Here is a 21,951-nt window from a genome sequence, read left to right on the forward strand (position 1 = left end):
AATGCTCTGTAAGATCTTCTAAGCTTGCTTAATCACAAGAAAAGTGTGATTCAAAGAAGAGTTTAGGAGACATTAAACATCACAGTCACTCATCAAGGTGCTGAATTTAAACATTTGTCTATTTGACCCCAGAGCATTGTTCACCATAACTTGCTGCCTCCAATGATAACAGGGACTCTTGAATAAAAAAAAAAAAATAGAAAAAGCAATAGCCATTGTTTGAACAAAATACATTTATGTTGTGCCACACTTTAGAATCTTAATTTCCACACTATAGTTTATTTCATGTCAATCATGTCATCTGAACATTAATTTCTTTGCCTCCTGGAAGGACCTTGTTTTAAGTAGTTTTTCCTTGAATTGTCATCTGCTCTCAGTAAGATCACATAGCACTTGGGAAGAAATATACAACACAACAAGCCAGCACCAGAAGTCAAGATTGAAAAAATTTCTAAAGCTACCATGTTTTTGCCCTTGGTGCTCAGATAGGTAGGTATGAAGCAAATCCACACACTACAGAAGACCAGCATGCTGAATGTGATCAGTTTTGCCTCATTGAATTTGTCTGGTAACTTCCTGGCCAGAAAAGCAATAATCAAGCTGAGAAGTGCCAGAAACCCCAAGTAACCCAGTACACAGTAGAAGGCAGCCGGGGAGCCTTCATTACACTGAAGGATGATTTGACCAAACTCTGACTGTGTGTCCATGTCAGGGAAAGGGGGAGAAGTTCCCAGCCATACTGTGCAGATGCACACTTGAATGAGGGAGCCAGTGACGACTATGGCATTGGAGAATCGGGTCACCATCCACATTTGAAATTTGCTTCCTGGTTTGACAGTTTTGAAGGCCACAACCACAATGAAGGTCTTTGCCAAAATAGCAGAAACAGCTACAGAAAATACAACTCCAAAGAATGTTTGTCTCAGGATACAGGTGACTGGGCTAGGTTGACCAATAAACATCAAGGAGCAAAAGAAGCAGAGCATTAAGGAAACCAGGAGGAGGTAACTGAGGTTTCTGTTATTGGCTCTGATGATGGGTACATCTCGATATTGAATAAATAGTTTTAAAATCAGAGCAGTGATGACAGATAAACCAAGGGCCATGGAGACCAAAATAGCTCCTAGAGGGTCTTCATGAGACAAAAATGTCATAATTTTGGGGAGACACTGACTTCTCTGCTTATTTGGATACTGGTCTTCAGGACACTGGATGCATTGATCCATGTCTGAAAGGAATACAGATGGATTTATGATGTTCCAGCAGTCATTTCCCAATATATGTTTAAAAATTACATCTTACAAAAGAATCAGACTTGAATTCTAAAGGAAATGCTCCCAGTTACATTCATTGGACTATAACATTAAAAAATAGATGAATAAATACTTTCCTACATGAATTAGAAATCATCCATTACACATTTGGATCCATAAAATATATAGAAAATTAGTTGAATTGAACAATTCAAGAATGTTGAATTTGATGTTTCAGGAAAACAACACAGTATATGAAAAATATATTTGATTTTATTTAAAAGGTAGAGATGACACAATCTCAGGCTCTATGTTTTAATTTTGGAGGGTCCAGAAAATAAATGTTTCTAACATTTATTTACTATCTATTTATTAGAAATTGTGATAAATTATACTTTTAAGTTATACTGCTATTTTAATAAAAATATTCCAAAGAATGTATCATTATTTTAGTATGTGCAATACAATGTAAAGATGCAAGGAATAAATTTTTGAGGTTTTCTTTCATACTGTGAAATATATTTACTTTGGTGGATATATTTCATTTGGTAAATATACACTATAAATTGCAATTTAGATTAGAGTCCTATTAAAATGCAAAATTACTTTGCAGCTAATTTTGAGGTACATTTATGATATAAATTTGCATTTTTCAAGATTTTTTTTACAAATTAATAATTTTCTTCACAGGATTTTTTTTCACTTAAAAGTCTATGTGGCAAAAACTTTGAAGAAATTTCAGTGAAACACAATGAAATTTCACGTCTTATCCAATAAGTGCTGACATCACACACTGTTAAAAATACTTGCATAAGACTCATTTTTAATTAGAAAAAATACATATTGAACAGTGGATTTACACCTCACAAAATTTTTACTGAAAATAGTGAAAATATATTAAACATTTCTATGCTGTTGATCTCTCTTAGAAATGCTTGACGTAAATCACAATACTTTGAATCCAAACTATTGAAAGAAGAGGAAAGTATTTAGGAATACTCTTCAGAGATAGAAAAACTATTTTAGCACTTTTTTTTAAAAGACAACTCAGTTAAACAAAATGGAGAAAAAACAGTCATGCGTTACTTCTAATTAGCTAAAATGGGAGTCCTGGTGAATGGATGAGGCAACAATTCACTGATGAATCAATGATGAGAAAGGGAATAGGAAAGAAAAAGAGGTACATTATGTCAGAAGAAAATTAGGTTATAAAATTTTGATATGATCTCCAGACTGTGCTGATTATAGTTAAGTGGATCTGAGGAGAAAAAGGTGAACTGAAAATTTAAATCATCAGACTGCAGAAAGTGATTGAAACCTAGAAATTAATGAGCTATCCCAGCATAAGCTGATTTTTTTTTCTTTTTTCTTTCTTTTTTTTTTTTTCCTTTTGTGGTGCTGGGGATTGAACCCAGGGCCTTAGTGCTTTTCAGGCAAGCACTCTACCAACTGAGCTATATCTCCAGCCCTTAAGCTGAATTTTTTTTAAAGAAATTATATTAAAAAAAGAATGAAGAGCAAAATTCTAGAATCTACTAATATTAATGGGATTAAAAATGTAATGTGATAGTTCCTATTTCTCTCTTAAATCAGGTATTAAGAACATGGAGGAAGAAAAGCCAATACTATATAACGTTTAAATATTATGAGTTATCTGAGTTAAGGCACTACATCTAATACCTCTTGTAATCCCTCAAGGGTGCTGAAAATGCATACTACAGTGACACAGTCACATCCATGTTTATAGCAGCTTGATTCACAATAGCTAAAGTATGAACCCACCTAGGTGCCCTTCAACAGATGAATGGATAAAGAAAATGTGGTATGTCTACACAATGGAATATTACTCAGCCTTAAAGAAGAATGAAATTATGGCATTTTCCAGTGAATGGATGGAGCTGGAGAATATCCTGCTAAGCAAAATAAACCAATCCCTAAGAATCAAAGGCTTACTGTTTTCTCTAATAGGTGGAGGCTAATTCACAATAGGGGAGCACCTAGGGTACAATAGAGGTACTTTGGATTAGAGAGGGGAGAGAAGGGAGGGGAAGGGGTGTGAGAGTAGGAAGGATAATAGAATGAATCCAACATTATGAACGTGTGTGCACATATGATTACACAACTGGTATAATCCTACATCATGTACGACTAGAAGAATGAGAAGTTATATTTCATTTACATATGATGGATCAAAAAATGTATTCTATTGTTATGTATAACTAATTAGAACAAAGTTTTAGGAAGTGCTGAAATTATATCTTGACGGAATTAGATTATTTTAAAAATTGATGAATTTAATGCTTGAGAAATCTTAGAACTACAAAATGGTTTTGATAAAAAAGATCAGAAGGATGACTACATGAAAAATATTTCTTTCTGGGTCTATTGACCTCAGGAATGAAAGAGAACTTTGGGTTTCCTTGCTTTTCCTCAAAAGAATCTAAATTCTCATGCATATAACCAAGTTATTAAAAACCCTTCCATAAAATTTGGTACAGCAAAATTATAGAACTAGACTTTCACTCTCAAACTCACTTTTCTGGTAATAAATTTTCCCTTTTGAACAACTCCAATTTTTCCCTTCACAAATCAATACAGCTGTGCAATCTGTCTTAGACCACCACTATTCATGTCTTTACTAGAGACCCAATATAAATGTGTACATAGGTAATCCTGAAAATGATGCAGGTAATATTGCAATAACTTCTGTAGTGGATAATTGGTCCCTTCATCACCCCATGATATAAGAAATTCTGTCAATATTTTAACTGTTTTGAAAATTAAGTTCTCCACCCATTCTATTTTGTTCATAGAGCCTATTATCTGAGCAGGGATAAATCAGTTCAACTATTTTGCAAATTTAAAAACTCATTTGGCCAAATATCAAAGAAATTATTTAACATAGCTTTATTAGAAATAAAACAAAAGTTTTATTTTAATTTCACTTGATTCTGACTCTCAACTAGCTCAGGTCCCATAATTAGTATTAATTAGTATTCTCAAATCTCCATTCTGGGCAGTAGACATGGAGATGTGCCACCCAGATAGCCCTTCAAAGAATCATTGGTATCCCACCTGATGGAAGTGCTGTCAGTACTCTGTCAGGTCCTCAGTTTGTGCCTTAAATACAGAATCAGTTTATTGGTAACCCTCCAACTACCTGGGACATGGGATTCCTGATTACAATGGGGCTATAAAACTCCAGACATTTTGACCCATTACCAGACTTACTCTAATGCCATATGTGCAGCCAAGTTCCCACACAGGCTTAGCAGAGATTTGTTTGGGAAGGAATCACTGCTTTATTTTCCCTCTTTTCAACACTAGTGGATCCCTAATAAATATACTAATAAAACCTAATTCTGGGTCAGCAACTGCTTTCATAAACCTCAACCTACCACTATGCGATTCAAATTCAAATTCAGCCAGGTTCCAGGCATGGTCCCTGGGCAGGCTCTGGGGAACAGGATGGCAACCATATGTTGGGAATATAAGGCCACCTGTGGCTATCCAACCTTAGAAGAAGGGAACTGCTTCTGCATATGGGAGCCAACACCCAACACTTGACTTTCTGATTCTGACCTATTTCACATAGCATGATGTTCTCCAGTACACTGAGATTTCATCTCACCCCAGATAGAGTATCAACCATCAAACACAAATAACAATATTCACTGGTAAGGATATAGGGGAAATGTACATTTATACATTGGTAGTGAGACTACAAATTAGTACAACTACTTTTGAAAGCAATATGGACATTCCTCAAAACACAATGAATGGAACCACCATAGGACCCAGCTACCCCACTCCTTGGTATTTAGGTGAGAGAAAAAAAATCAGCATACATACTTTAGTGATAAATGCATACCAATGCTTATAGTAGCACAAGATGTGAAATAGCCAAGATGAAACCAGACCAATTGTCCATCAAGACATAAATAGATAAAGAAAATGTGCCATACATACATAGTGGAGTTCTATTCAACCATACAGAATAAAATAATTAGGTCCTTAGACAAATTTTTATTGCAAAATGGCCTATTCTGAAAGGGTCTGGTGATTTAATACAATTGTTTTATAAGTTTATTAATTTGTGATTGGCTTATAGACAAATTCTTATGGCTGCAATTACAGATTTATCTACTAGGGTAGGGAATTCCACTTCACAAGCATAGTCCCTGCTTTGGTCACCAGATGGGCCTCTATTAATAAAATGAACAAAATTTATCTGCATTCAATTTATTTGGAGTTCATGCCTTTTAGTTTTGTTTGTTTTGGTTGGTTGATTGAATTTTTTACTCTCTAGTGAATTCAATTTTGGGGTTCTGCACACTTACATTATATGTTTTTATTATGTCTTTCAATTTTCTTTATATGAATTCTTGTTTGTTTTCGGTCTGTTGTTTGTTGTTTTTTTCTGTCTCTGGAAAAGAAACTCACAATTCAAGCCTTGCTAGCCTTAGTCTTTAAGTTGTATATTTTCTACCTGGCCTCAACTTGGTAATTGCCAATTTAAATTTGACAGATTGTTTTCAATATCTGTCAATGTGTGACTTTTTAAAACCAGCAAGTGATAAATCTAAGTGTTAAAATTCAATAAAATTTTCTTGTTAACACCTATGTGTTTATGTGATTGAACGTCTCTGTGAACTAACAGTGATGACTGACATTTCATAAAAATACACTTAAATGGAGTTAAAAATGTGCTTACATGGTATTGCTCATATAATAAATCAAGTAGTTTTCATTTATGGTTAAATATTTTCTGGATGACGTGCCTATGTTTTATTCTTCTAATCAATAAGATACTTACCAGCTTTCCTAAAATGTCAAATGGATTTTCTGTATGTCTCATGCCAAAAGCCTTGTGAAGTTTAAATTATAGAAAACAAAAAGTAACTTTTTAAAAAGTAGTTGTGCAATGCTTTTACCAAAGTTTACCAAAGAACTAGCCTAAAGAACAAAGGTGTTTTGGTTCCATCAAGATAATATTTTTTTCTGATAATTTTCCTATATTTTTTATTGCCTAAAAGAAAATTAAGTTCTACTAGAGTTAAGATTTATCCAAATCTTTATTTGTTCTAAAGTTTCCTTTTGGTTTATAAACCCAGTTCAATAAACAAACGCTTTTACAATGATGTCATATGTTTTATTGATATAAAAACCCAAAGTTTGTGTAAAGTCTGACAGTCTGAATATGATGCTGTAAATTGAGATTGTTGCTTTAACATATTGTAAAGGTAGCAATTGTTTTGCTATGGTACTTAGTTCTCTAAATAATACCTGGTATATTGTTTGTAGTCATTGTAGATAATGTGAACTATATCTATGTCACTAATGAAGGGAAACCTACTTTATTTTCCTCCATCTCAAAACAAAGTTAAAGATTTTAACATAGAATAGGTGTAAAGACTAGCTATTTAAAAAAGACTATCTCTCAGTTCTCCTGTCTGTATTATGACTTTAAAAACTACATTTAGGTATCTATGCTTATTCTTAATTAATAAAATATTAATTCTTATAACCTGGCTTCAAGATTTTTACAGACTATAAAATCTATCTAAATTCTAAAGATACTATGCAATGTAAATTAAACTTTCTACCCAGATGCTGATTAACTTTGATTTTCATAAGGACTTTAGCTGACAGAAACTTTCTAAAGCAAAATTGACAGGATTGCTTTTAACAGAAAAGTTGGTTTTCTATGAAAAAGATGACAGAACTCAAGAGATTGTATTTACTGTTTCAAATCTTTTAGACATATCGTATGGCTACTGGTTGCTCTTATTTTGAAGTACAAATCTTCCAAAAAATCTTGTTACTTAGAATTGAATAAAATATGGAGTCTTCTGATGCTGACTCCACTGCTATAGTCCCTCAATGTGGGCTAATTCAGCCCAAAGAATGAGACAATGCTCCCTCAATGTGGAAGTCAAGACATTTGGAAAATTATTGTTAGTGTTTTCAGAGGAAGTCATTCAGAAACATGAGGGAAACTTACAAGGACTCACTTGTGTATTTTCTCCTCTCCTTGTCCCTCGTGCCCCAACAAAAAAATATATACACACAGACACATATATGGTTGGGAGTTGATGGAAAAAGAGTTCTTATGCAAACTAATGTAATACTTCTCCTACACAGAGCTTTAAAATTTTTCAGAGTTTGCCTCCTTCAGGAAGAGGCATCTGACCTTTCTTGTTTGAGTTCTGCACACAGGTCCAACAATGGACCACCAGCCAGGTGACATAGAAACACTGATTTCCTCAATATTGAGACGCTAACTGAACAGGGGTAATTTGAAACAAGCTGGATTTGACCACCCCCTCTGAACTTAAAAATAACTTCCTAAGGCAGAGATTGATGGGTGAACCACTGTAAACCCCAATTGTGTTTGGATACCAAAAAAGCTGAGAATGGAGATTGTCCCCGTCCAGCCTGTCTAGCACATGCTAATTACATATGCATTTTTTTCTCATTTTTCTAACACTTCAGGCTAACTAAATCTGCACATGGATATCAGCTGGCTTTTGTTTCTATTAACTATAACTGCTTCTGTGTGACTGAGGGAATGCAGTCTAATTGCTTCTCCCCATTTTGATCAAACTGTATAAAGTTTTTTTTTTCTTTAAAGAAAAGAAGTCCCCTAACCATCAGACTCTCTCCAGTCCAATTGCAACTTGAAAAAAAAAGTAGTTTATTGTGTAAATTTTATCACATTCGTGGAGAGCAGACTGTATTCGGCTCTGAGTTACTCCATGATAGGTAGTGCAGCAGATTTCAGGCTATACCTCCAGACCTGCCTGGCTTAAGTCTAGAGGATATGACACGTTCCTCAGGAAACTACTTGTTATCTGCAGGAGAAATTAAGGACTGAAACAATGTCAATAAGAGGACCCCAAGTTACCCTGAAGGGAAAGACTTATGACTCTTTTAACAGACAAGATCCTGGAACTCAGGGAGATAAGGATAATATAACCATAATATCTGTAAGAGTTTATGGTTAAGAATCCAATTAGAACCAGTCACCATGGGCCAAAGTGAATTAGAGTTGCCAGTGCAGTGGGGACTTGATGTCATTCTGCTTTCAGTAAAAGTCAAGAGATGAGGGAGGATTCAAGATGGCAGAGTAGAAGAAGAATACACTCCTAGTTGGTGCGGGATTTGGGATTTAAGCAGCAGGAGTACTGCTTGTTAGTGAGGAGGTTAATTAGTGTTACAGATGTCAAAGTAGACAATGGACATTTATCTTAAAACTGTACACATGCTTCTGACATTTGTGACACTCCTGGCTCTCCCCTCCCTCTCAGAGGAAACTGGAAAGACTGGAACACTTCAATATCACAGAGTAGAAACCCTGCAGCTGAGAATACTCACATCTCAACCAAGCAATAGTGAATCTCACCAGACACACACTCTAACCCCACCTGAGCCTCAATATTACTTCAACTCAAAGAATTGAGGAGACAAAATTCCCAAACCAACAAGGACCCAAAGAGGGTCCCCAGGTCTCACCCACTTGACATCTACTGATATATCACAAAAAGAGAAAAGTCCCAGAACAAATAAGATTATTACACTCAAAAGAATACATTCAAAAAAAGAGAAACAGGAATCCATCTCAATCAACACAAAAGTCCCAGACCTCTGAAAACACAAGGAAGCAGACAAACAAATCTCCCCCAAAATTCCAGAATCACCCAACAAAGGATTCCACTGATAGTGAGGTGGATAAAAATCCAGAGAAAGATTATTAAAAAATTCTCAATGAACTAAAAGGCAATTTAAGGAAGAGAGCAATCAAAGGAGATCACAGTACACTTTAATAAAAAACAGAAACAAAAAAAATCCATCAGAACTCCTAGAAATGAAAGATAAAAATCAATCAAATTAACAACTTACTTGAAAGCATACTAATAGATTAGATTGTGTAGAAAATAGAACTTCAGGCCTTGAAGACAGGGTATATGATATTGAGTTCACAGAATTCAATGAAGGGAAAAAATAAAGAACAAGATCAGAATATACAAGAACTCTGGAACAATATTTAAAATCACTTTGAGAGTAACTAGGATAGAAGAGAGCATAGAGATACAAGTTAAAGGCATTGAGAATATTTTCAATGAGATAGTTAAAGAAAACTTTCCAGTATCAGAAATGAGATAGATATCCTCAGTCAGAAGGATTACAGGATAACAAATGGGCCTATTCATATGAGAAGTTATCCAAGACATATCATACATAATCAAAATGTCAAACATACAAAATAAGGAAAGAATTTTAAAAGCTACAATAGAGAATCATCAGGTCACATTTAGAGGCAAATGAATGAGGCTCATTTTAGGTTTTTCAATCCAGACGCTAAAATCAAGGAGAGCATGGAATAAAATATTCTAAACTCTAAAAGATAACAACTGCCAGCCAAGGTTACTATATGCAGCAAAGCTCCATTTCAAATTTGAAGGGGAAATAAAAACTTTCCATGACAAAAATAAGCAAAAAGAATTCAAGAGCATCAAACTGGACCTACAAATAGTACTCAAACCTAAATGGCACACAGAGGAACTAAAAAACAAATCCCATAAAAACATAAAATCAATAAAGACATCTCCAATCTAAATAAACTATAAATCAAATGGACCTAACAGATGTCTACAGAAAATTTCACCCCAAAACAGCTGAATTTACCTTCTTCTCAGCCGTATGTAGAACTTTTTCCAAAATAGACTATATTCTGTTACAAAGCAAATCTTAGCAAATACAAAAAGCAATTGATATAATCACATGCATCCTATCAGCTTATAATGGAATGAAATTAGAAATCAACAGCAATACAACTAATATGAACTACATAAATGCATGAAGATTGAACAATACTCTCGTAGATGAAGAATGGATCAAAGAAGAAATGAAACTAGAAATCAAGAAATTTTTAGAAATGGACAAGAACAGACAACAACATATCAAAATCCTGGGACAATATGAATGTAGGTCTCAGAGGAAAATTTATAGCACTGACTGCTTACATTTAAAAAAAACAGAGAAATCCCTACATTTAAAAAAATATAGAGGCCCCAAATAAATAAACACTCCCAAATACATTCTATGAAGCTACTATAACCCTGGTATCAAAACAAGATAAAGATGCTTCAAGGAAAGAAAACCACAGACCAATATCCTTGACGAATATAGATGAAAAAAAAACTTTAATAAAATATTAGCAAACCACATTCAAAAACACATCAAGATGATAATACACCATAATCAAGTGGGTTTCATTCCGGGGATGCAAACTTGGTTCAAAATATACAAATCAAGAAATGTAATTCACCACTTAAACAGAATTAAGGACAAAAAGCACATAATCAGCTAAATACCTGTAGAAAGGGCCTTTGATAAAATTCAGCACCCTTTCATGTTAAAAACACTGGAGAAGCTAGGGATCAAAGGAAATTACCTCAACAATGCAAGAGTCATTTATGACAAACCCAAAGCCAACATCATACTGAATGGAGAAAAAATTAAAGCATTTCCACTAAAATCAGGAACAAGACAAGGCTGTTCACTCTCTCTACAACTATTTAATATAGTCCCCAAAACTTAGCCAAAGCAGTCAGGCAAGAGAAGGAAATCAAAAGTATACAAATAGGAAAATAAGTCAAAGGATCTGTTTGCTTATGACTATCCTATGTCTGAAGGACCCAAAAATTCCGCCAGAAGATTTCTAGAGCTTATAAATGAATTCAGCAAAATAGTAGGATACAAGATCAACATCCATAAATCCATTAAGTTCCTATACTCCAACAGTGATCCAGGCAAACTAGAAATAAGAAAAACCATCCCAGTCACAATAACGTCAAAAAATAAAATGAGATACTTGGAAATTAATCTAACAAAAGAGGTAAAAGAACTCTACAATGAAAATCATAGAACACTGAAAAAGAAATTGAAGAACTTAGTTGATGGAAAACTCATCCAAGTTCTTAGATAGGCAGAATTAATATTGTTGAAATGGACACACTACCAAAAGCAATATACAGATTAAATGCAATCCCCCTCAAAATGCCAATGACATTCTTCATAGAATTAGAAAAAAAAACATTTTTTGAATTTATTTAGAAGAATTAGTGACACAGAATCGGCAAAGCAATACTAGGCAAAAAAAAAAAAAAAAAAAAAAAAAAAAAAAAAGTGAAACCAGAGGCATCACAATACCTGTTCTGAAATTATACTATAGAGTTGTACTATCCAAAACAGCATGATGAAGACCAATGGAACAGAATAGAAGACACAAAGATAAATCCCCATACCTACAGCCATCTGATGCTTGATAAATGTGCAAAATTAGATCCCTATCTCTCACTCTGCCCCCAATTCAAATCAAATAGGATTAAAGACTTAGGAATTAGACCAGAAACCATGTAATCACTAGAAGAAAACATAGGTTTAACCCTCCATTGTTTTGCTGCTGACACCAACTTCCTTAACAAGACCCCAAAGCACAAGAAATGAAACCAAGAATCAATAAGTGGTATGCCATCAAACTAAAATGCTTCTTCACAGCAAAAGAAACAAGATCATAAAGAAAGGGTCTACAGAATAGGAGAAAATATTCTCCAACTACTTCTTTGATAAGGGACTAATATCCAGAATATATAAAGAACTCAAAAAAAACTTGTATACAAGAATATAAATAACCCAATCTATAAACGGGCAAAAAAAACTAAACAAAAACTTCTCAGAAGAAGAAACACAAATGTCTAACAAATAAATGACAGAATGTTCAACATCTCTAGCAATCAGGAAAATGTGAATCTAATTTAAGATTTCATCTTACTCCATTTATAATGGAGAACAATAAATGCTGTGAGGTAATAGGGAAAAAGGTACAATTGTATCTATTTTAGTGAGACTGCAGACTAGTATAACCACTCTAGAAAGCAGTACAGAGATTCCGCAAAAAAACAGATGACCCAGGTATCCAACTCCTTGGTATTTTCCCAAATAATCTAAAATTAGCATACTACAACAACAAAATCACATCAATGTTTACAGCAGCACAATTCACAATAAGTAATTTTTGGAATCGACCCAGATGTCCATTAATGGCTGAATGGATTAAGAAATTGTGGTGTATATATATTCAATAGAGTTCTACTCAGCCATAAATAAAAATAAAACGATGGCATTTGCCAATAAATGAATGGAGATGGAAAATATGCTAAGTGAAATAAGTCAAACTCAGAAATTCAAAGGTTGAATGTTTTCTTTCCTATATGGAAGTGAGAGTAAAATAAAGGAAACCATTAGGGAAGGATAAAATTTTATAAATAACCAATCAAATATAAATTAATAGATGAGCAAAAGAAAGTCTAGCAGAATACAGGTAGGAAAATGGGAGAGGGGAGGGAGTACGGAAGGGAAAAGGAGAGGGAAAGACGCAGATCATGAACTGAAATCAAATTCCATACATGTATGAGTTTGTTAGGATGAACCCAATTACTATGTGTAACTAAAAAGTGCTAATACAAAAGGAGAAGGAAAGAAAAGAAAAAGCCAAAAGGTGTGTCTGGGCAGGTCTCCATAGTAACTTCTCTGGGATTCTCAATAAAACTGGAGTATGCAGGGCACAGTGGCACATGCATACAACCCTCAGCTCTGGAGGCTGAGGCAGGAGAATTGCAATTTTGAAGTCAGCCTCAGCAATTTGGCAAGGCCCTAAGTAATGTATGGGGGGTCTCATACAAAAAAAATTAAACTGGCTGTAGATATGGCTCAGTGGTTAAGCATCCCTAGGTTCAATCCCCAGTCCAAAAAAAAAAAAAAAAAAAAAAAAAACAGAAAGAAAAACTGGAGTGCAAGAAAGGCATGTTGTCCTGAAGGCACATACTCTCTGAGTGTGTCCTTTTCTCCCCTTTCCCATTCCTTCTAATAAACTCATTGCCAATTACTCTGAGTGACACATCAGAAATCTTTCTGACGTGATTGCAAGAGTTGGAGTTTGAAGGGGGACCTTAACACTGCTTCATTTTCTTGGAAAGCCCCAGTTCTGTTACATCCTGACCCCATCACCTAGTAACTTACCACAAGCCTGGCCTATGAAAATCACCACAGTGACACATCTCTAAATTTCTGCCCTCAAGTTTTAGCAGAATGTGGTTTTTCTTGCCTATGACAACCACACAAGAACCACTCCAAACTGACATCTCAAGCTCACACTCTACACTGACACTCTAAAGTTGCCTTTCCCTCAGACCTTGGTCTAGACTAATTTCCTGTACTTCGGCAGTTCTTCACCTTCAACAAATTCTTAGGATGGTTCATAATCTTATCTGACCACCTACAGTGACTCTTTGTATTCACATTTCTACCTTATTCTGAGTTCAACCTTCTGAACCCCTGTAGCTGCCTTAATCTTTCTTAGTCTTTCTGTAACCTAAACATATAATTTTGTAAAGTGTGATGTGTGTCTTGAGTGTTACAGACGTTGGAAATTAAGATTAGAATAGAAGCACCTGTGATTGCCCAGTTTATGGCTGCCAGGTGACCCACAAGTATTCAGTGAACTGGCATTGCGGAAAGTGGTATAGCTGTGAATTAATTGTTATTCAATAAATTCTGACATGTGGAATGACACAAATTGTGTTTCATCTATGCATACTCACTACAAATACCATGATGTGTGTGTGTGTGTGTCTGTGTGTGTCTGTGTGTTTGTAATCAAGCTCAGGAGCTCACAGATGCTATACAAGTACTCTACCACTGAACCACACACCCAGTACAAGACCCTGTCCTTCTTAAAATAATTCCAAGGATTCACCTATAGTGTCTTAGATGATCTGATCCCTGCCCACATCTCCATTGTGGAATAGAACCATTTTCCTGCTCCATACTCTAACTTAGTAACACTGATATATTGTCAATTCATTTCAAGCATGATTTTCTGCCTCTCAAATTTGTCATATGTCTATACCTAGAGTCATTTTTACCTAAAAGTTAGTTCCACTTCATTACGGAGATGTCAGTTTAAGTATCAATTAAAAGGAAATATCTGCCCTGACCACTTGCTTCACACTACGTATCCCAGGCTAATTCTTTATAAGTCCATTTATTCTTTTGTATCACACATCACAATTTATAATTACATATTGATGTTTTGTTCATGTATTAAATATTAACTTCCTTCAGTGGGCCATAAACTGAATGAAGACAAATAGTTATATCTTTAGATAACCACTGAGCACCCAGCATTTAACATAGTTGCTACAGTTAGGAGGTGCATGATGAATATTTTAAAATATACAGGTAGGCGTATGCTATCAGTTGAATGTGTCCCCTGAGAGTTATGCTGAAATGCTAACACCTGATAGATGTGAAAGTGACCTCATTCAGAAATATGGTCATTGGAGATGAACTCGAGTCAAGATGAGATCATTAGAGTGGGTCCTAATTGGTACACCTGGTATTTGTTTGAGGAAAGGAAAACTCCACCTGGAGATGGACAAGCAGGAAGACTACTATATGAAGAATGAGGAAGAGAATGAGTGATATCGCAAAAAAAAGAGCCCCAAGAATTAGTGGCCACCAGCAGAAGGTAGATAGGAAGAAAGGCGCGGTCTCCTCTACAGATTTCAGAGGAAGCGTGGCACTGCTGAGACCTCAACTTTTGTCTTCTAGCTTCTGGAACTGTGAAACCTAAATTCCTGTTGATACAAGCAAGTCATGGTGGAAAGTACAAAAGAAGATTCGTTGCAAATGGTTCAAATGCATCATTAATCCAATTTTGCAAATCCATTTTAATTTTAAAAATACAATGTTTTAATATAAGACCCACTCCTAGGATATAATGACATAAAATGTTTGCAAATAAAAGTACATTGTATAAGATGATGCTCAGTCTGCATGATACTGACTTTAATACAAGAATAAAATAACAACTGATAAAAATCACCAACAAAAATAAATAAAAATTAAAACAAAAAGCAAAAAAAAAATTCATAGTCACAGAAAAAAAGTAATGTTTCCAGAAACAAAAGGAAATACAAAGCTCTAAGTGATAAGAAGTCATAGACTTATTTTAGGGTCTAAACAGTGCAAGGTATTGTTCAGGAAAGTGAGCAATTAAAAATGACTAGGACTAAGAAAGCTTCATACAAAGTATTGAAAGAATGATGAGCATAAAGTCTGAGTTTGCTAAGGACCTTGGATTGGGAGTTAAAAGACACAATGTCAAGACTGGGTTAAGTTAATTGTCAGTTCTGACTCCATATATGAAATAGCCTCAATATAATATTCTCCTCATTATATTTGGGACAGAAACTCCATGAATACCTCTGCAATATGATTCTGACATAGGAGTTAGGAATTCCAAGAAAAGGTAACTATCACCTCCTATAATTACCTACTTATAAACACGTTTTCTCTCATAGCATATTGAAGATATTTTTCTATTAACTTTTACCTTCCATTGTTTTGTTGAGACTTTTACTGTAAGTCTAATAAATTATTCCTTTTCATATGCTTTATCTTTTCTTTATGACTTCTTTAAAACATTTCAATTTTTTGAATTTTGCATTTATGAGCAATCTGGGTTGATACAGTATCGTTTTTCAGTTTTTCCTGTTTCTAATATTCTGGTTAGTATATTTAAATGTAGATAGAGAAAAAATATATTTTAGTATTTATTTTTGAAAATATTCTGCTATTATATCTTTTTAATTAATTTATTTTTATTTTTACAAACTGTATTTTGACTCATTGTACGCAAATGGTGTACAACTTTTTGTTTTTATGGTTGTGCACGATGTAGATTCTTACCATTGGTGAAATCATACATGTACATAGGGTAAAGATGTCTGTCTCATTCCACCATCTTTCATACCCATGCCCCCTCCTCCCTCTCATTTCCCTCTACATAATCTAAAGTTTCTCCATTCTTCTATCATTCCCCCATTATGTATCATCATTCACTTCTCAGGGAAAACATTTGGCCTTTGGTTTTTTAGGATTGGCTTATTTCACTTAGCATGATATTCTCCAATTCCATTCATTTACCTGCAAATGCCATAATATTATTCTTCTTTATGGCTGAATAATATTCCATTGTGTATGTACACCACAATTTCTTTATCCATTAATCTGTTGAAGGAAATCTAGGTTGGTTCCACAATCCAGCTATTGTGAATTGAACTGCTATAAACATTGATGTGGCTGCATTACTGTAGTATGCTAATTTTAAGTCCTTTGGGTATGAAATGAGGAGTGGGATAACTGGGTCAAAAGGTAGGTCCATTCCAAGTTTTCTGAGGAATATCCATACTGCTTTCCAGAGTGGCTGTACAATTTGCAACTCCACCAGCAGTGTAAAAGTATGCCTTTTTCCCTACATCCACACCAACATCTATTATTATCTGTGTTCATGATAATAGTCATTCTAATTGGAGTAAGATGAAATCTTAGAGTTGTTTAATTTGCATTTCTCTAATTACTAGAGATGTTGAACACATTTTCATATATTTTTTAATCACCTGTATATCTTCTTCTGTAAAGTGTCTGTTCGGTTCCTTGGCCCATTTATTGATTGGGTTCTTTGTATTTTTGGTGACAAGTTTTGTAAGTTCTTTATAAATTTTGAAGTTAGTGCTGTATCTGAAGTGCGTGTGGAAAAGATTTTCTCCCACTCTGTAGGCTCTCTTTTCACATTATCGATTGTATAGTTTGCAGAGAAAAAAACATACCTCAACATTTTAAAGGCTATCTATGCTAAGCCCAGGACGAACATCATTCTCAAGGGAGAAAAACTGAAAGCATTCCCTCTAAAAACTGGAACAAGACAGGGATGCCCTCTTTCACCACTTCTATTCAACATAGTCCTGGAAACTCTAGCCAGAGCAATTAGACAGACCAAAGATATTAAAAGGATATGAATAGACAAAGAAGAACTCAAGCTGTCACTATTTGCCAATGACATGATTCTATATCTAGGGAATCCAAAAAACTCCACTAGAAAACTTTTAGAACTAATAAATGAATTCAGAAAAGTAGCAGGATATAAAATCAATACACATAAATCTAATGCATTTCTATTCATAAGTGATGAATCCTCTGAAAATTAGGAAAACGACTCCATTCACAGTAACCTCCAAAAAATAAAATAAAATACTTGGGAATCAATCTAACAAAAGAGGTGAAAGACTTCTACAATTAAAACTACAGAACACTAAAGAAAGAAATTGAAGAAAACCTTAGAAAGTGGAAAGATCTTCCATGTTCTTGGATAGGCAGAATTAGTATTGTCAAAATGGTCATTCTACCAAAGGTGCTATATAGATTCAATGTAATTCCTATTAAAATCCCAATAACATTCCTCATAGAAATAGAGAAAGAAATCCTTAACTTTGTCTGGAAGAATAAGAGACCTCAAACAGCCAAAGCAATCCTGAGCAAAAAGAGTGAAGCAGGAAGTATCATGATACCAGAGCTTAAACTATACTACAGAACAATAGTGACAGAAACAGCATGGTTTTGGCACCAAAATAGACAGGCAGACCAATGGTACAGAATAGAAGACGCAGAGACAAACACACAAAAATACAGTTACTGCATACTAGACAAAGGTGCCAAAATCATACAATGGAGAAAATTTAGCCTCTTCAACAAATGGTGCTGGCAAAACTGGAAACCCATATGCTGTAAAATGAAATTAAATCTCTGTCTCTCAACCTGCACGAAACTAAACTCAAAATGGATCAAGGCCTAGGAATTAGACCAGAGATCCTGTACCAAATAGAAGACAAAGTAGGCCAAATCTTCATCATGTTGGTTTAGGATCAGACTTCCTTAACAAGACTCACAAAGCTCAAGAGATCAAAGCAAGAATCAATAAATGGAATGGCTCTCTCTTTTACTTCCCGGCCATGAGAGAAGGAATTTTCGTCGGGGCGATCCAAGATGGCGGCCTAGAGTGAGACTGCACCCCCGTCGCTCCAGAACCCAGGAGTTAAGAAGGGGAGGCATTGAGAGACTGGGACTGAAATAGAGCCACGGGTGAGTCTGCCCACTGGGTAAAGCTCGGCCCGGGGTGCAGGCCCAGATAGAGGTGGCTTATCGGAGCCGGGCAGGGCAGCTAGAGTCATCCACAGGCAGCCCTGCGCACTCCGGCGGTGGGCCCCGCCCACACAGCCAGCTTCTCCAGGTTCTCGGAACGGAACTGGCCCGCTGGTGAGAGCCTTTCTGACCAGAACAAGCTCTGAGTCCCGGAGCCAGTGCAGCTCAGCGTACTCTGGCACGCAAGCAGATTCAGGGTCCAGACAGGGCAGCCAGAGACTTCCCCAAGTAGTCTGGACCCCTGCGGTGGGAGGTGCTGTTCAAGGCTAGCCTCTCGGAGCTGACTGCCCAGTGAGAGACTTTCTACATAGAACCAGCCACAAGCCCCCGAACCAATGGAGAGCCTCGATCCGCAAACAGCCTCTGGGATCAGGGCAGGGCAGCCAGACACCTCTTCAGGCGGCTCTGCCCACTCCGGCTGCAGGCTCTCTTCTCGGGGCGATCCAAGATGGCGGCCTAGAGGGAGACTGCACCCCCTGTTGCTCCAGAACCCAGGAGTTAAGAAGGGGAGGCATTGAGAGACTCGGACTGAAACAGAGCCACGGGTGAGTCTGCCCACTGGGTAAAGCTCGGCCCGGGGGGCAGGCCCAGATAGAGGTGGCTTATCGGAGCCAGGCAGGGCAGCTAGAGTCTTCCCAAGGTAGCCTTCCACACTCCGGCAGTGAGCTCCTCCCACACGGCCAGCTGCACGGTGCAGGCCCACAGTGAGAGCATTTCAGCACAGAGCCAGTTCCAAATCGTGGAACCAGTAGGGGGCTAGGGGCAGTTTTCTTCCGATACGCTGCTTTATCAGATTCCTCCAAGACATCAGGCTACTGAAGGCTGGGAGGTGATACACTGGAAATCTACCGGGACACTATAAGCCAATAGCGGAAAACTGCAATATCTCAGGGTCCCACTGACAACTGACCAATATAAGAAAACAAGGGAAGAAAATGTCCCAAACAAACCTAGATACTACATCAATAAAACCCAATGACAGCACAGCAGAAGAAATGTCAGAAAGGGAGTTCAGAATGTACGTAATTAAAACGATCAGGGAAGCAAATGAGGAGATGAAAGAGCAAATGCAGGCATTGAAGGAGGAGATGAAAGAGCAAATGCAGGCATTAAATGATCGCACCAATCAACAGTTAAAAGACCAAATATGGGAAGCAAGAGATCATTTCAATAAAGAGTTAGAGATACTGAAAAAAAACCAAACTGAAATACTTGAAATGAAAGAAACAATAAACCAAGTTAAAAACTCCATAGAAAGCATAACCAATAGAATGGAGCACCTGGAAGACAGAACCTCAGACATTGAAGACAAATTATTTAATCTTGAAAGCAAAGTTGGCCAAACAGAAAAGATGGTAAGAAATCATGAACAGAATCTACAAGAATTATGGGATATCATGAAAAGGCCAAATTTAAGAATTATTGGGATTGAGGAAGGCTTAGAGAAACAAACCAAAGGAATGAACAACCTATTCAATGAAATAATATCAGAAAATTTCCCAAATCTGAAGAATGAAATGGAAAACCAAATACAAGAGGCTTATAGAACTCCAAACATACAAAATTACAACAGACCCACACCAAGGCACATTATTATGAAAATACCTAACATACAAAATAAAGACAGAATATTAAAGGCCGCGAGAGAAAAGAATCAAATTACATTCAGAGGGAAACCAATAAGAATATCAGCAGATTTTTCAATCCAGACCCTAAAAGCCAGAAGGGCCTGGAACAACATTTACCAAGCCCTGAAAGAAAACGGATGCCAACCAAGAATCTTATACCCAGCAAAACTTACCTTCAAATTTGACGATGAAATAAGATCCTTCCATGATAAACAAAAGCTAAAGGAATTTACAAAAAGAAAGCCAGCATTACAGAACATTCTCAGCAAAATATTCCATGAGGAAGAGATGAAAAACAACGATGCAAATCAGCAACAGGAGGCGCTAGCCTAAAGGAATAGCCAAATAAAGGAGAAACCAAATCATGCCAAAAACAAATATGAGTCAATTGACTGGGAATACAAATCATATCACAATAATAACCCTGAATGTTAATGGCCTGAATTCATCAATCAAAAGACACAGACTGGCAGATTGGATTAAAAAGAAAAATCCAACAATATGCTGCCTGCAAGAGACTCACCTCATAGAAAGAGACACCCATAGACTAAAGGTGAAAGGATGGGGAAAAACATACCATGCACACGGACACAGCAAAAAAGCTGGAGTATCCATCCTCATCTCAGATAATGTGGACTTCAAACCAAAACTAGTCAGAAGGGATAAAGAAGGACATTACATGCTGCTTAAGGGAAGCATAAATCAGCAAGACATAACAATCATAAATATCTATGCCCCGAACATTGGCTCATCCACGTACGTCAAACAAATCCTTCTCAATTACAGAAATCAAATAGACCACAACACAATCATACTAGGCGATTTTAACACACCTCTCTCACCACTGGATAGATCGTCCAAACAAAAATTGAATAAAGAAACTATAGATCTCAACAACACAATCAGCAATTTAGACTTAACGGACATATATAGAATATACCATCCAACAAAGAACGAATACACTTTCTTCTCAGCAGCACATGGATCCTTCTCTAAAATAGACCATATTTTATGCCACAAAGCTACTGTTAGCAAATACAAGAAGATAGAGATACTACCTTGTACTCTAGCAGATCATAATGGATTGAAATTAGAAATAAATGACAGAATAAAAAACAGAAACTTCTCCAATACTTGCAGACTAAATAATACACTATTATACGATGAATGGATAACAGAAGACATCAGGAGGGAAATAAAAAAATTCTTAGAAGTAAACGAGAACAAAGACACATCATATCAAAATCTCTGGGACACTATGAAAGCAGTACTTAGAGGAAGATTTATTTCATGGGGTGCATTCAAAAAAAGAAGTAGAAATCAACAAATAAACGACTTAACACTACAGCTCAAAGCGCTAGAAAAAGAAGAGCAGACCAATACCAAAAGTAGTAGAAGACAGGAAATAGTTAAAATCAGAGCCGAAATCAACGAAATCGAAACAAAAGAAACAATTGGAAAAATTAACAAAATAAATAGTTGGTTCTTTGAAAAAATAAATAAAATTGATAAACCCTTAGCCACACTAACAAAGAGAAAGAGGGAGAAAACTCAAATTACTAAAATTCGGAACGAACAAGGAAACATCACAACAGACACGAGTGAAATACAAAACATAATTAGAAGCTATTTCGAAAATCTATACTCCAACAAAACAGAAAACCTCGAAGACATCAACAAATTTCTAGAGACATATGAATTACCTAAACTGAACGAGGAGGACATACACAACCTAAATAAACCAATTTCAAGCAATGAAATAGAAGAGGTCATCAAAAGCCTACCAACAAAGAAAAGTCCAGGACCAGATGGGTTCTCAGCCGAGTTCTACAAAACCTTTAAAGAAGAGCTCATTCCAATACTCCTCAAACTATTCCATGAAATAGAAGAGGAGGGAACCCTCCCAAACTCGTTCTATGAAGCCAATATCACCCTGATACCTAAACCAGACAGAGACACATCGA

At 36.0% G+C, this 21,951-nt stretch overlaps 1 protein-coding gene across 1 annotated transcript in view; it reads right to left on the reverse strand.

Annotated features, from left to right (window-relative positions):
- Positions 1-308: 308 nt before the first annotated feature.
- LOC124982764 (vomeronasal type-2 receptor 26-like) overlaps positions 309-21,951 on the reverse strand; it is a 45,948-nt gene continuing 24,305 nt past the window's right edge. Inside the window, exon 6 of the mRNA XM_047549696.1 lies at positions 309-1,228. Coding sequence (XP_047405652.1) covers positions 309-1,228 — 920 coding nt within the window. The remainder of the gene's footprint in view (positions 1,229-21,951) is intronic.

This window comes from Sciurus carolinensis, chromosome 4 (assembly GCF_902686445.1).
Source record: "Sciurus carolinensis chromosome 4, mSciCar1.2, whole genome shotgun sequence".
NCBI lineage: Eukaryota > Metazoa > Chordata > Mammalia > Rodentia > Sciuridae > Sciurus > Sciurus carolinensis.